Source organism: Chiloscyllium plagiosum, unplaced genomic scaffold (genome assembly GCF_037043375.1).
Source record: "Chiloscyllium plagiosum isolate Xiang-an unplaced genomic scaffold, Cpla_swu_hap1 HiC_scaffold_31, whole genome shotgun sequence".
In the NCBI taxonomy this organism is placed as follows: Eukaryota; Metazoa; Chordata; class Chondrichthyes; order Orectolobiformes; family Hemiscylliidae; genus Chiloscyllium; species Chiloscyllium plagiosum.
Genome location: NW_028270169.1, coordinates 39991684 through 40004683, shown reverse-complemented (window position 1 = coordinate 40004683; position 13000 = coordinate 39991684). Strand labels below are relative to the sequence as shown.

Sequence of the window (13000 nt, the reverse complement as noted above, 5' to 3'; positions counted from 1 at the left end):
TGTTGGAAATGGGGGGGATCAAAGGAAAAATTGTTGAGGGTGAGGACCAGTTCTGCCAAGCGAATGAGTAGGTCAGTGGAGGGGGATCGGTTGGGCCTACAAGAGAAGAAGTGGAGGGCTTTTAGGTCCTCCGTGTGGGGGATGCAGATGTAAAGGGTCTGTACGTTCATGGTGAAGATGAGGTGCTGGGGACCGGGAAGTGAAAGTCTTGGAAGAGGTGGAGGACATGGGTTGTGACTCAAATGTAGGTGGGGAGTTCCTGGACCAAAGGGGAAAGAGCGGAGTCAAGGTAAGTTGCTGATTTAGAACACAGTGGAATACAGTCTCAATTGCCACATTGAAGTTTACCATAGTTGTGAAAATGTGAAGAGGGTTGTTGAATGTGGTATGTAAGCTCTCAATAGGAATAATTCTTTCTCAGCTTTGTAGTTTCACTTTAATCAACCAAGCAATGAAGTGCACGACTGTTTAAAAACAAGTTAACATAACACATCAGAGGTCTGCATTGAGAGGTCTGCACTGCCCTGAGCAATGTTTCTGATGCCTTCTGATACTTTTATTCTATCCTTGAACTTTTAAACCAATGGTCCTTTTCTTTTTAAAAGAATGAATATTTCAAATTTTGTCAAGTGACATCAGCATAGAGTGAAAAAAGGTTCGTTATGGTGTGGGTTGGAGTCATTGTCTGTTCATGCTCTGTCCCATCGTTGGCAAGGTTGGGCATAACATACAACAGTTCCCCAGAAATGCGACCCTGTAGCATGGATGCGTGTTTTCCCACTTCTACATTACCCTTCCTGCATAACTTCAGAGTTTACAATTCAGTCTTGAATTAAGGTTTTAAAAATGATGTCCATGACCATGAGAAACCAAACTGAATTGTTCTTACATTTTTATGTTCAGCTGCTCCTCTTATTTTCAGCATTTTTGATTTCGGATTTTGTAGCTGCAACAACAAAAACAATATGGAATTGGCACCGTAGTAAGTCATGAATGCTTATGAATCAGGATATTATGGAAGACACGAGGCACAGCAAATGCTATGGGTCCTCACAATGTCTTAGCTGCAGTGGTGAAGAGATTTTCTCTCTACCCTCTCCCCACCCCCCCGCCAAAGGTGGTTTCATCCATATTTAAACATTCCAGTACAGCTTTAAAACTGGCATTTACCAGACAATGTGAAATATTGCTCAGATATGGACTGGTCAGAAAATATCTAATCCAGCTAATTACTCCTTCAGTTGTCTACTCTCAATCATGAACAGAGTGATAGAAGGTGTTATTGACAGTGATATAAAGCAGAACTTATGCAGTATAACACCCTGCTCACCAGCACAGCTGGATTCTGCCAAAGCTGCTCCACCCCAGAACACACAAAAGTCTTGGACAAACATGGAGAGAAGAATAGAATTACAAAGGTGAGTGATTGCTCTTGACATCAAGGCAGCACTGGAATGAACACGGCACCAAGTCATAGCAAAACTGAAACCTGTGGGAATCAGGAGGGAAATTCTTCACTCCATTGATTGGAACCATATTGTGCACAAAAGAAAATGACTGTGGTTGAGGCTGAGGATGGTCTATTACCTCAACACCAGGACTTCACTCCAGAAGGTCCTCAGGGTAATGCTCCAACTATCTTTCATCTTTTGTTGCTGCAGCACTGGCCTTCCTTACATTATTTCAGAATAGGAATGATCACTGATGAATGTGCAATGGTCAATACCTAAATTCTAAAACCACCTAGATGAGTAATGCTCCAACAACACTTGAGTAGCTTGAACCAGACTATAACAAATGTCAGCTCTGGCTAAATTGGCAGCACATTCTCGAGTTGCAATATTCAAACCCTATTCCAGCTTTTGAACACAACATCAAGGCTAACACTCCAGTGCAACAAAAACAGAATGCTGTGCATACTGAAGGAGCAGGTTTTCTGACGAGATATTAAGCCAAGGTACCACCTTCTCCTGGCTGTTAGGTGGATTTAAAAGATTCCCTGGCTTTACTCTGTAGAGCAGCGGGGACTTATCTCCAGTGTCCTGACCAGTACTTATCCTTTAATCATAAAAACTGCTTGCCATTATCACACTGCGGGCTGTGGAAGCTTGCTGTACTTGTTGTTTGCCAGTTAACAACACTGACTATGCTTCAATACACATTTCATAAAACCATAAGTCAGGGGTCATGAGGACGGCAATGGTCACAGTCATGGAAGATGCCATTTATGATTAGTGTATGTACTGCTCAGAAAAAGGATACAACCAATCCAGCTAGCTACTGCCTCAGGAGTCTACTCCCAATCATGAACAGAGTGATAGAAGGTGTTGCTAACATTGATATCAAGCAGCACTTATTCAGCAACACCCTTCTCATCAATTCAGCTGAGTTCTGCCGGAGCTGCTCCACCCCAGACCACACCAAAGCCTTGCACAAACATGGAGAGAAGAGCAGAATTATAAAGATGAGGTGAGTGATTGCTCTTGACATCAAAAGGCAGAACTGGAATGACCATTGCACCAAGAAGTCCTAGCAAAACTGAAAATAACAGGAATCAGGAGGGAAATTCATTTATAAATGTCTCTTCAGTACAATGGCAATGAGGAAACCAGATTGGAAAGATTGAAACATGGAGTTCTGGGAAAGAAAGATAATATACACATGAACTTTCGGAAGGAAAGGGTGGCTGAAGATAAGATGACAGTTTGCAAGGCCAAAGTGATTTAATTTTGAAGACATAGCTGATAATGGCAGATTCTAAGTGGTGAACTTGAATAATGTAGATAAGATGAGTAAGAATAATCATAAATAAGAGAACAGGGCAAAAGAATGCATCTCAGGGAAAAGCGATAGTGAGACAGAATATGGAATACAAATTGCAAAGGTCGAGGAAACTAGATAGCCATCAGGAAACAAGTCCCAAACAAAAATTCAGTTGTGAGCACTTAAAATAAACTAGGTCAGAATATCATAAATACAGAACTAATACAGGGATTTTAAAAAGTAGGGAATAGTTCAGGATGTTCGACTGGTCAACACTGCTCTCGTAATATTAAGACTTCCACTGATATATTACTCGAATATACATTTTGAATTGAACAATGCCTTCTCTGAATGATCTGATAATTCCATTTTCCTCAGCATTAAACTCCCACTTCAGAGTTGTTTGGGTAAAGCAATCTTTTTATGTCAGAAAAAAAACAATGAATTCTCCAGAGTGGACTGAAGTGAGAGTGGCAAGTGATAAATGAGAGAGATGTTTGACTTGCAAACGGATAGCGAGCCTTTGAAGTCTTAATTAACTTTAGGCCAGATGCAAACTTTACACACTCACACCTATGTTGAAATGGAAGAATCTATAGGAAATTAACCAGGAGAACTCCAACTCTGTTGCACAATGGAAAACCATTATTCCTTGGAAATTTAGGCAATTAAGGAGTGACTATTTCTGAGGTCACAAGAACTTAAACCCTTGCACTGCTAAAGAAATCTCACAACAACCAAACAGTAATACATATCACTTTCAAACCAGCTTCTTGCATCCCTAATCTGGCAGATTTAATGTTTTACAAACAAACACAAAGTACGTACTCTAAATGCAGCCTGAAATTGTGGTATATTGAATAAACTAAACAACTAATTTAATCACTAACCCACAATACATTATGTTTATTGAAGAACTCTTCTGGCACATTCCATGATTGAGCAGATTTTACAGCAGCATGAGGCTCTACTGCTGAGATTTTAGTGCGACTTTAGGAACACAAAAGATGACCACATGACCAAGATCATTTTACTCTATGTTAAATATTGCATCATGTATCTTTGGTCAAATAGATGTCAGTTAAAAGGTAAAAAAAAAAGTTTTGCATTTATGCATAGTATTTCACAACATATTTCAAAATATTTTGCAGCCAATCAAGTGCTTTTGAAGTGCACCAACTAATTTTTGTACAGCAAGCTTCCATAAACAGTAATACCACAAGAACTACAACACCTGCTTTTGTGATGTCAACTGAGGGAATGTCAATTGGCCAGAGCTTCTCTTTGAAACAGCATCATAAATTCTTCTTCATTCAACTGAAATTACAAATGGGCCCTCTGTTTAATGTCTTAACCTAACAAACAGTGCAGTATACTCTCTTCATCTTTGTCCTCAACTCCTGAAGTGGAATACAAACTCACAACCTTCTGATGTAAAAGAGATTGCTACATGATTAACACTTTAGGTGAATGGGGATTGAGTGCATGTTTTATTTATGAGAGTCAATTTCAGTTTAAGATTATGAGCATTATTAAGTTCCTTTAACAGAGCTTTGGCAGAAAAATACATTAGAAATTTTGACTCCAATTGTCAGATTAATCTGGCTAAATGTTGTTTATACACTATAACCCAATTAGAAAAGAGAAGCATCTTTGTTGGAACAAATGGGTCTAGACTCGAGTCCTCTTTATTGAAATACTACAAGCACCATGTGCATACAGATCACTCCAAGAAGGATGCCAAGTCTTAGTAGGGGTGGGGTGTTAAAAGGTTTCTTTCTTAAAGAGTGTTTATGAAGAAGAGGGTGAACTATACCTTTTAAGAGAATTAAAAGCTAGCTGTGACAGCACCAAGTGTTCTCAATAAGACACAATGTAACATGTGCTCCAGCTACTGGGGTAGCTGGTTACCTGGAAATGACAAAAACAGATTCAAATTAGGCCAGTTTAAATTATTCCCTGAAAAATACCAATTTGCAATCAAGTTTGAATTGAGTATATTGACTATCTTAAAAGTCAACGACATAATCCGATGCTCTGGGGTATAAGACTGGGGAAAAAATTGAACAGTTGGGAGGAGAACTGCCAAGCCGCAGCATGTGAAAGACTGCCTGAAAAATAGCTCTCTTAAAAGTACCTTTTTCGATCAGTAACCTGTGAAGCAGAATTCCTGAGAAAAAACGACGAAACAGGAAGATCCAAATAGAAGAACCAAAAGTGCCTGGTTTTGAGATAAGAGGTGTTGTTTTGTAAATCTTAATTGGAAGTTTTATCGGACTAGTATTATAGAAGGGAAGATAAAAGGTAGGTTAGGGTAAGGAGTTGCACATAGTGGTTAGTTAATTATTCTCTGTTATACTTTAAGAAATACAGTTGTGAAATTTTACTTTAAATAGTTCTTGGCCACTTGGATTTTTACAGATTACTGCATGGGATAAATCTTTTCTGCGTTGCTGGTTTTAAATTAAGCAGAAGAGCTTACTCCATGTCGTAACAAGAGGACAAATCACTCATTTTCCTATTTTCTTGTAATTAGCCTTATGACTTGATGAACTTTGATGGCAAGGCTGTTTTTATCCTCACCGAAAACAATGGGCTGGACTTTGGATGCTGCAAACTCGGTTTAAAGAGTGAGTTGATACCTGTAAGTGACAGTACTCAAAATATACAGGGGCAGTCATCAAATCTGCACTCAAATGACTTCAAATTGCCTGGACAAAAGCTAAACACATTGGAACTGGTCAGAGAATGGCTTTCTCCTGAAATTGATTGGAGATAATGCTGAAGTCCGATCACATGGCGGTTCTCTCCTGTGTGTTCAATAAATAGATTGAACAGGGAAAACAAATGATGATAAATGGCTGGAGGATCAGTGTGCAGGGGACATAATTTGTGTTGTACTCATTTCACTGATTTCTTTTGATTTCACTCCAAGATAGATGAGTTCTGATTTTAAGACTTCACACACTTGTACTAGATTCCAAATTGGAGAAAAAAGTTTGTTTATGTCCACTCTGTTGAGATTTAACTGCAATTACATTGGCATTCCTTGTCTTGATGGCTAAGTGTCACTGAAACATTGGGAGCAGAATCATATTGCCTTTGGCTGGAGCAGTAAGATGATCTTGAGTCAGAAATCTAAATGAAAAGGTGGTTTTTGGTTTTCCTTACCTATGACAAACAAAGTTCCACTTCCGATCATCCTTACAAAGTAGAAAGAGTGAAAGCGATGACGCAAACATTTCATCAGGAGTACTTTCTGCTCAAGGAGAACACATTTTTAAGAAGCTTGTTGATCTATTTTCCTAATGCTACAATTTCCACACATTGTATACAGTATTTCTTGGAGAACTTAAGTTTTGAAAGACAATTATTTCAAGTTTTGTGAAAATATTTGGAGCAGTTATTTTTTTTTAAATTGGAAGCTCACTGCGGACTTAGATTTTTATTTTTAAAAAATTCCCTGTAAATCACATGAGTTTGGTAAGTGCTTGTTTTTCTGCACATCCCTACTGGGACTGTTTTTGAATAGTGACAGGTTTTAAGAGGTTCTTATTTATATGATTCAATAAGAGAGCCTGCTAAAAACAAGCTAAGTTAGAGAGAAGCCTAAGGACAAACAAAGTTGGAGGAAAGCCTGTTAAGTTTGAGGAACGTTTGCTAAAGAAAAGCTGATCTGGGACTAAGTTTACCAAGAACCATCTGTCAATATAATATCTCGCATTTTCAAGAAGTAAACACTCTTGTTGAGTTCAGAATGAACCCTATTTGTTCTTTCAAAAGAAAGATTGCAAGAACACCATGATATATTACCTGAGCAGTGTCTGTGAGACTTCAGATACATCCAGGGAACAGGAGATTCGACGTTTCGGGCACAGGCCCTTCTTCAGGAATGATTCCTGAAGAAGGGCCTGTGCCCGAAACGTCGAATCTCCTGTTCCCTGGATGCTGCCTGACCTGCTGTGCTGTTCCAGCAATAAAGTTTCAACTTTGATCTCCAGCATCTGCAGACCTCACTTTCTCCTCGAAGACTTCAGATACAACTGTGCATGACGAGTGACTTGACTACACTTGTCTGAACATCAAAGCATCAGGCTATGGTACATCCTACACTTTTATCCTTTTGCCTGAGAATATTTTGTTTTTGCCAATCTCTGCAAAGAAATAGGTTTTCTTTTCCAGAAGAGGCACATTTGTGTTTTAGGGATATTTGAAGGGATAAGCATTTATATTTTTAAATTACTGACCGTGTATGTTAGGATTTATTGCACCTCAGTTGACTAAGTTTTACTTTGATTATATGATACTTTCCCAGCCGAGAACCAGGGGTCACATTCTCAGGGTATTTTGATTCAGATTAATCTAAATTAATTGTCACTTGTACCTGAGGAAACATTTCTTCATTCAAAGGGTAGTGAACCTCTGGAATTCTCTACTTTAGAAGGCTGTGGAGGCCAAGTCACAGAATATATTCAAAAAGGATATTCATATGTTTTCAGATTTTGACGGCATAAGGAGGTATGGGGAGAAAGTGGGAATATGGCATTGAGACAAATGATCCATCAAGATCATGATGTCTGCTCCGCCATTCACTGAATGTCTGCTCCGCCAAGGACTGAATGACCGACTCATCATAAAACATAGAAACACACAAATTGTGCCTAAACCAATAATTTTGTTTATTAAGAATCCTAGTTGATTAATCTGCAACTGAAAAAAAAGTATCTTTAATATTGTGACCATATGCAATAGTCAGATTAGAGTGACAGTGCACACTTCCACCCGCAGTTATAACAAAAAGGAAATTAGGGAAAGCTGGTCCTTAACAGTCGTACTCCGATCTGCAATTCCAGATGAGGGAGGTGAGGGCCGGCAGTGAGGTGGGCTCTCCAAATGTTATGAAGGATAAATCTGACCTGCTCGACATGCCCCAGATCAACAAATCTGAGTAATTTCACTCTTTAGGTACTTCATACATATTTATATTTTACTGCCTCCTCTCAAACATTCCTCAACTGCTCCTCACAAATGGTTGCTCTCCACAAACTCACCTACTCACCTTGAGAAAGACAGAAAGAACAGGAGCATGTTGAAGTACCAGTCCAATGCCATTCATTCAAAATTTTCCCTTATCCCATCACCTGACCCCTTCCATTACATCACTCACCTCAGACTCTTATTTCCTCATATCAAGATAGCACTTAAATTAGTGAAAGGCAGAGTTTAATGGTTGGTTGGAAGATATTTTAGAAAGTTGGTTTCCAGTACATGCACTTTTTCAGCACAGGTGACAGCTGCCTGTAGATTCACTGGTAAATCGACCTACTGTCTTGAGGATGCAGCTCCCATCCATAATGAAAGCCTGAGGAGGTGGCACATCTGGAATAGTAGATGAGCTTCTGCCTGAAGACATTCTGTTGTGGTCTTGACTACTCCCAGCTGCATCTTGCTATTCTCTATTCCCTGTAGAGTTAAATGCAGTTGAGAAGGCAGGTAGATGGTGCTTCTGTTGATGCTGCAACTGAGTAATGTAGCTGCAGTGGAAAAGGTGGACAGTGGAGGCTGCAAAGGCTGCTTTTGTGCTGTTATGAAGGTTTTCAGCATAGTGCAGCTGAAGCTTGGTGGAAAGTTTGTAAAATTCCTCCCGAGAAATGGCAATCTCCACATATGTAGTATTAGCATTCTTTAACAGTGTTTTACACTACTGCCTCTGAGACTGGCCACAACTAATAGAATGTGGGGAAATAGATGGTGACATCTTGAAAATGCCCATATTATAGAGGAGGTGGTTGGTGCTAGATGTCTTGAAACATAAGGGTGGATAGGTCCCCAGGACCTTATTAGGTGTACCCTAGAACTCTGTGGAAAGCTAGGGAAGTGATTGCTGAGCCCCTTCTGAAATATTTGTATCATTGATAGTCACAGGTGAGGTGCCGGAAGACTGGAGGTTGGCTAACGTGGTGCCACTATTTAAGATAGGTTATAAGGAAAAGCCAGGGAACTATAGACCAGTGAGCCTGACATCGGTGATGGGCAAGTTATTGGAGAGAATCCTTAGGGACAGTATTTGCATGTATTTGGAAAGGAAAGGACAGGACTGATTGGGGTAGTCAACATGGCTTTGTGGATGGGAAATCATGTCTCACTAACTTGACTTTTTTTGAAGTAACGAAGATTGATGAAGGCAGAGTTGTGGATGTGATCTACATGGACTTCAGTAAGGCATTTGACAGGGTTCCTAATGGTATACTGGTTAACAGGTTAGATCACAGAATAAAGGGAGAACTAGCCATTTGGATACAAAACTGGCTCAAAGGCAGAAGACAGAGGGTGATAATGGAAGGTTGCTTTTCAGACTGGAAACCTGTGACCAGTGGTGTGCCACGAGGATCGGTGCTGGGTCCACTGCTTTCGTTGTATATAAATGATTTGGATATAGGAGGTATAGTTAGTAAATTTACAGATGATACCAAAATTGGAGGTGCAGTGGACAGCAAAGAAGGTTACCTCAGATTACAATGAGATCTTGATCAGATGGGCCAAGGAGTGGCAGATGGTGTTTAATTTAGATACATGTGAGGTGCTGCATTTTGGAAAGGCAAATCAGGGCAGGACTTATACACTTAATGGTAAGGTCCTAGGGAGTGTTGCTGAAAAAAAAAAGAGACCTTGGAGTGCAGTTTCATAGATCCTTGAAAGTGGAGTCGCAGGTAGATAGGTTAGTGAAGGTGTTTGGTATGGTTTCTTCTATTGGTGAGAGCACTGAGTAAAGGAGTTGGGAGGTCATGTTGCAGTTGTACAGGACATTGGTTAGGCCACTTTTGGAATCCTGTGTGCAATTCTGGTCTCCCTCCTAATGGAAGGATGTTGTGAAACTTGAAAGGGTTCTTAAAATATTTATAAGGAAGTTGCCAGTATTGGAGGGTTTGAGCCATAGGGAGAGGCTGAGGCTGTCTTCCCTGGAGTGTCGGAGGGTGAGGGGTGACCTTATAGTGGTTTATAAAATCATGAGGGGCATAGATAAGGATAATAGACAAGATCCTTTCCCGAGGCTGCGTGGGTCCAGAATTAGAGGGCATAGGTTTAGGATGAGGGGGGAAAAGATTTAAAAGGGATCTAAGGGACAACTTTTTGATGCAGAGGGCAGTGCGTGTATGGAATGAGCTGCCAGAGGAAGTAGTGGAGAGTGCTACAATTACATTTAAGAGGCATCTGGATGGGTATATCAATAGGAAGGGTTTAAAGGATCAAACGTCAGCAAACAGGCCTGGATTAATTTAGGATATCTGGTCGGCATGGACGAGTTGGACCGAAAAGTCGGTTTCTGTGCGGTACATGTGTATGACTTTACCTACAACTGTTGAGTACAAACAATTAACCCTTACAACCTGTTAGATACACTGGAGGAAGTCCCTTCTACTGTACTCTCATCTTCTCCAACTTGCTATTTGGAGTTGTAAGGATAGACTGATCCAGTTGGGAAAGGGAAGCTATTCACCAAAATCATTCAACTGCCCATTTAACAAATTTCTGTTACACAGGTTTCCAATTTCACTCCCTAACAGTTCCTGGAAAGAATAAAGGAAGCAGTAGCATGTTGGAAAATCAGACCAACGGCATTTTTTCAATTTTTCCAGCCCATTGGTCATGGCTTGTTCTTAGAAAGTCAACTATGCGGGCAAAGGACAACTCCCTCCATGGATTTCCAATGTGTCCAAGTGTTAACTAAAACTACGCCCTACCTCCAGGTTGAAAAAGTCTGATCTCTTCAGTGCACGCTCAATAACAAATATATGTTTACGGTGACAAAACACAAGACGTGCTTTGTCAGTTTTGTTTTAGTTTTATTACAAACTTTATATTCTTCAAATCAACTTGTTATTACACAACTCTGAAGCAGGTGGGACTTGAACCTGGGATTCCTGGCTCAGAGGTAGGTACACCACCTCTGCACCACAAAGGCCGCCCATTACAAGTTTTATGACACCTCCAACTGCATTGAGTCAACTCTCAATGCCTAATCAATGAATAGAAAATGAGAGAATTCAATCTGCCACAGACATTTATTATCAGCAGCAAGATTCCTTCCTAGCCAGTTTAATCCGAGCCTGTGAAATTCATCAAATTTGGGAAATGGAAAGAAATAAATGCAGTCTGTTAAACAATTAGCAAGGATTACCATTTAAGGTCTGGAAAAGAAAGTAAAATAAATTGTTCAAGGACTCTCGTCAGTCCGATGAAGACTCCCAAAATACTTCCATTTCAATGTGGGCTAACAAAGGTGTCAATCATAAATCCTCAAACAATGAGTAGTGTTTCAAAAATGTGCTTTTAAAATCATTGTTATGCCTATCAATTTCTGAGAATGTGGAAGTAAACAATTTTGTAGATCTGCAGATTACCAGGCTTGCAAAGTTCCTTACATGAAGTCATCCTGTTGCGATAGTCCATGGTGAACCATGTGCAGACCACCACAACATTCATCTCCAGCATAAGGTTGTCCTCATGCCACTTCAGGCCATAGCCAAAAATTACACACTTCAGTGTGACAGAAAAGCTTCTCTATCCTGGACCCTGCAAATGCATCACAAGGAAGGAAAGGAAAACGAGAACAGAGGCCCATTAAAGGAAAGCTCGGAGAAGTGATAGATAGGATAAGAAAACAGACTCATCATCTTCTTCAGTCAAACTCCTATAATCGCATATTTTAACTTACTTGAGATGTATAGTTGGATCTGTCCATGTAGAATTTACATATTATAGAAGAGTCATTCATGAAAATGCTGGGCTAAATATTTTCATCCAGACAGTCATCAACCGTAATTAATACCAGGTAAAGGCATTGAAATAGACAGCATAAGTGGACAGAAAACAATTATATGAAGGCTTGGAGAGACAGAGGTATGATGAAAACACAATAGATAGTGTAGCTGGTCTGTGAAATAGAAAGGGACAAGCTTTTAAGGTCTAATGGCTTTTTCCTGTTCGTAATTATTTTTGGTAAGGAAAAGGGGAGAAAGAGAGAAAGAAAATTGCAAGATTTAAACTGAAGGAGGACATCTTGGCTAACGAGAGTGATAATACTGTGGAATCCTCCCACTAACAAACCTGCCCCTCCCTGACATCATACAGATTACACACATACATTCCCATTTTCCATCAAAAGTTTAAAAAGATTAGGTGAAAACAAATTAGAGAATTGTTTTTCAGAAGCATATTTCAGAATCAACATCATACGTATCTCAGGAGAATTCAAGAAATAAAATTTAAGTTGCCTGCGTGAATTAAACAAGCAATTCCTACAGTTCCTCAAACATTCTCTTTACAACCACTAATGTAGGTTGCAAAGTAGTTAGAATTAAGAGGCCCTATAGCTTGCATTGTACAAATAGATTTTACACAATTCTACTGCTATCACATTCTTTACTGAGGCACAGAAACTGCTCATTCTTGTAATGGCTGGTCAAGCAATTGAGAGACAGGTCACCACATAGTCTCCATTTTATATCTCAGAAGCTCTTTACACAGGAATAGAATTTCTTTTCAAATCTAAGTAGCTCATCAGTTAGAGATGAATTTGTTTCTTTTCTATTAACATTTTGGTTATTTTCCTACTCTCTCCCCTCCTACCCTTCCCCTCCCACCCCAAAGTTCATAGTGCACAGGTCAAAAAGCTCGTTGTAGCAGCATTTTCGTATCAGTACTTTAAAATCTTTCAAACACCTCTCCGGCTGGGATTTGCTTTTTTTTGTGGAACCCAGCTAACCTTCAAGTGTCAAGTTTCCAGGATAACAGAAGCTTCACGGCACAAGTTGGGGAAGGCAGAGTGCCACTTTAACTGGATGCGGTAGCAATGGGTTTCTTCAGTTGCTGATTCATTATCTCCCGGGTGCGGCACGCTTGAATCTGATCATAGCAGGAAATACAAACCAAGACAGGATCATATAACTGTTGATCTGGAATGGGTAGTTTCAGGTGGCAGCAGTTGGCACAAAACACATTCCCACAGTTCCTAGAAATAAACATAATACATTAAGAAAATCACTGAGGGAAATGGGACTGTTAGAATTGCATTTCACACTTAAATCCTATTTTCTGCCATCTCTTGAAGATACCTACAGGGAGACGAAAGGCCTATTAATATTCTGTATTCTTTAAAAATGACAATATGACATTTTTTAGCAGCGACTGAGCATAATATTAGTTTTGCCCAATACACATGTACTTTTCATCCCTG

The 13000-nt window shown here is 39.7% G+C and overlaps 1 protein-coding gene across 1 annotated transcript in view; it reads right to left on the bottom strand.

Annotated features, from left to right (window-relative positions):
• Window positions 1-12246: 12246 nt before the first annotated feature.
• LOC148141901 (phosphatidylinositol-3,5-bisphosphate 3-phosphatase MTMR4-like) overlaps window positions 12247-13000 on the bottom strand; it is a 67443-nt gene continuing 66689 nt past the window's right edge. The window contains exon 18 of the mRNA XM_087977132.1: window positions 12247-12775. Within this exon, the coding sequence (XP_087833258.1) occupies window positions 12598-12775 (178 nt within the window). The 3' untranslated portion in view covers window positions 12247-12597. The remainder of the gene's footprint in view (window positions 12776-13000) is intronic.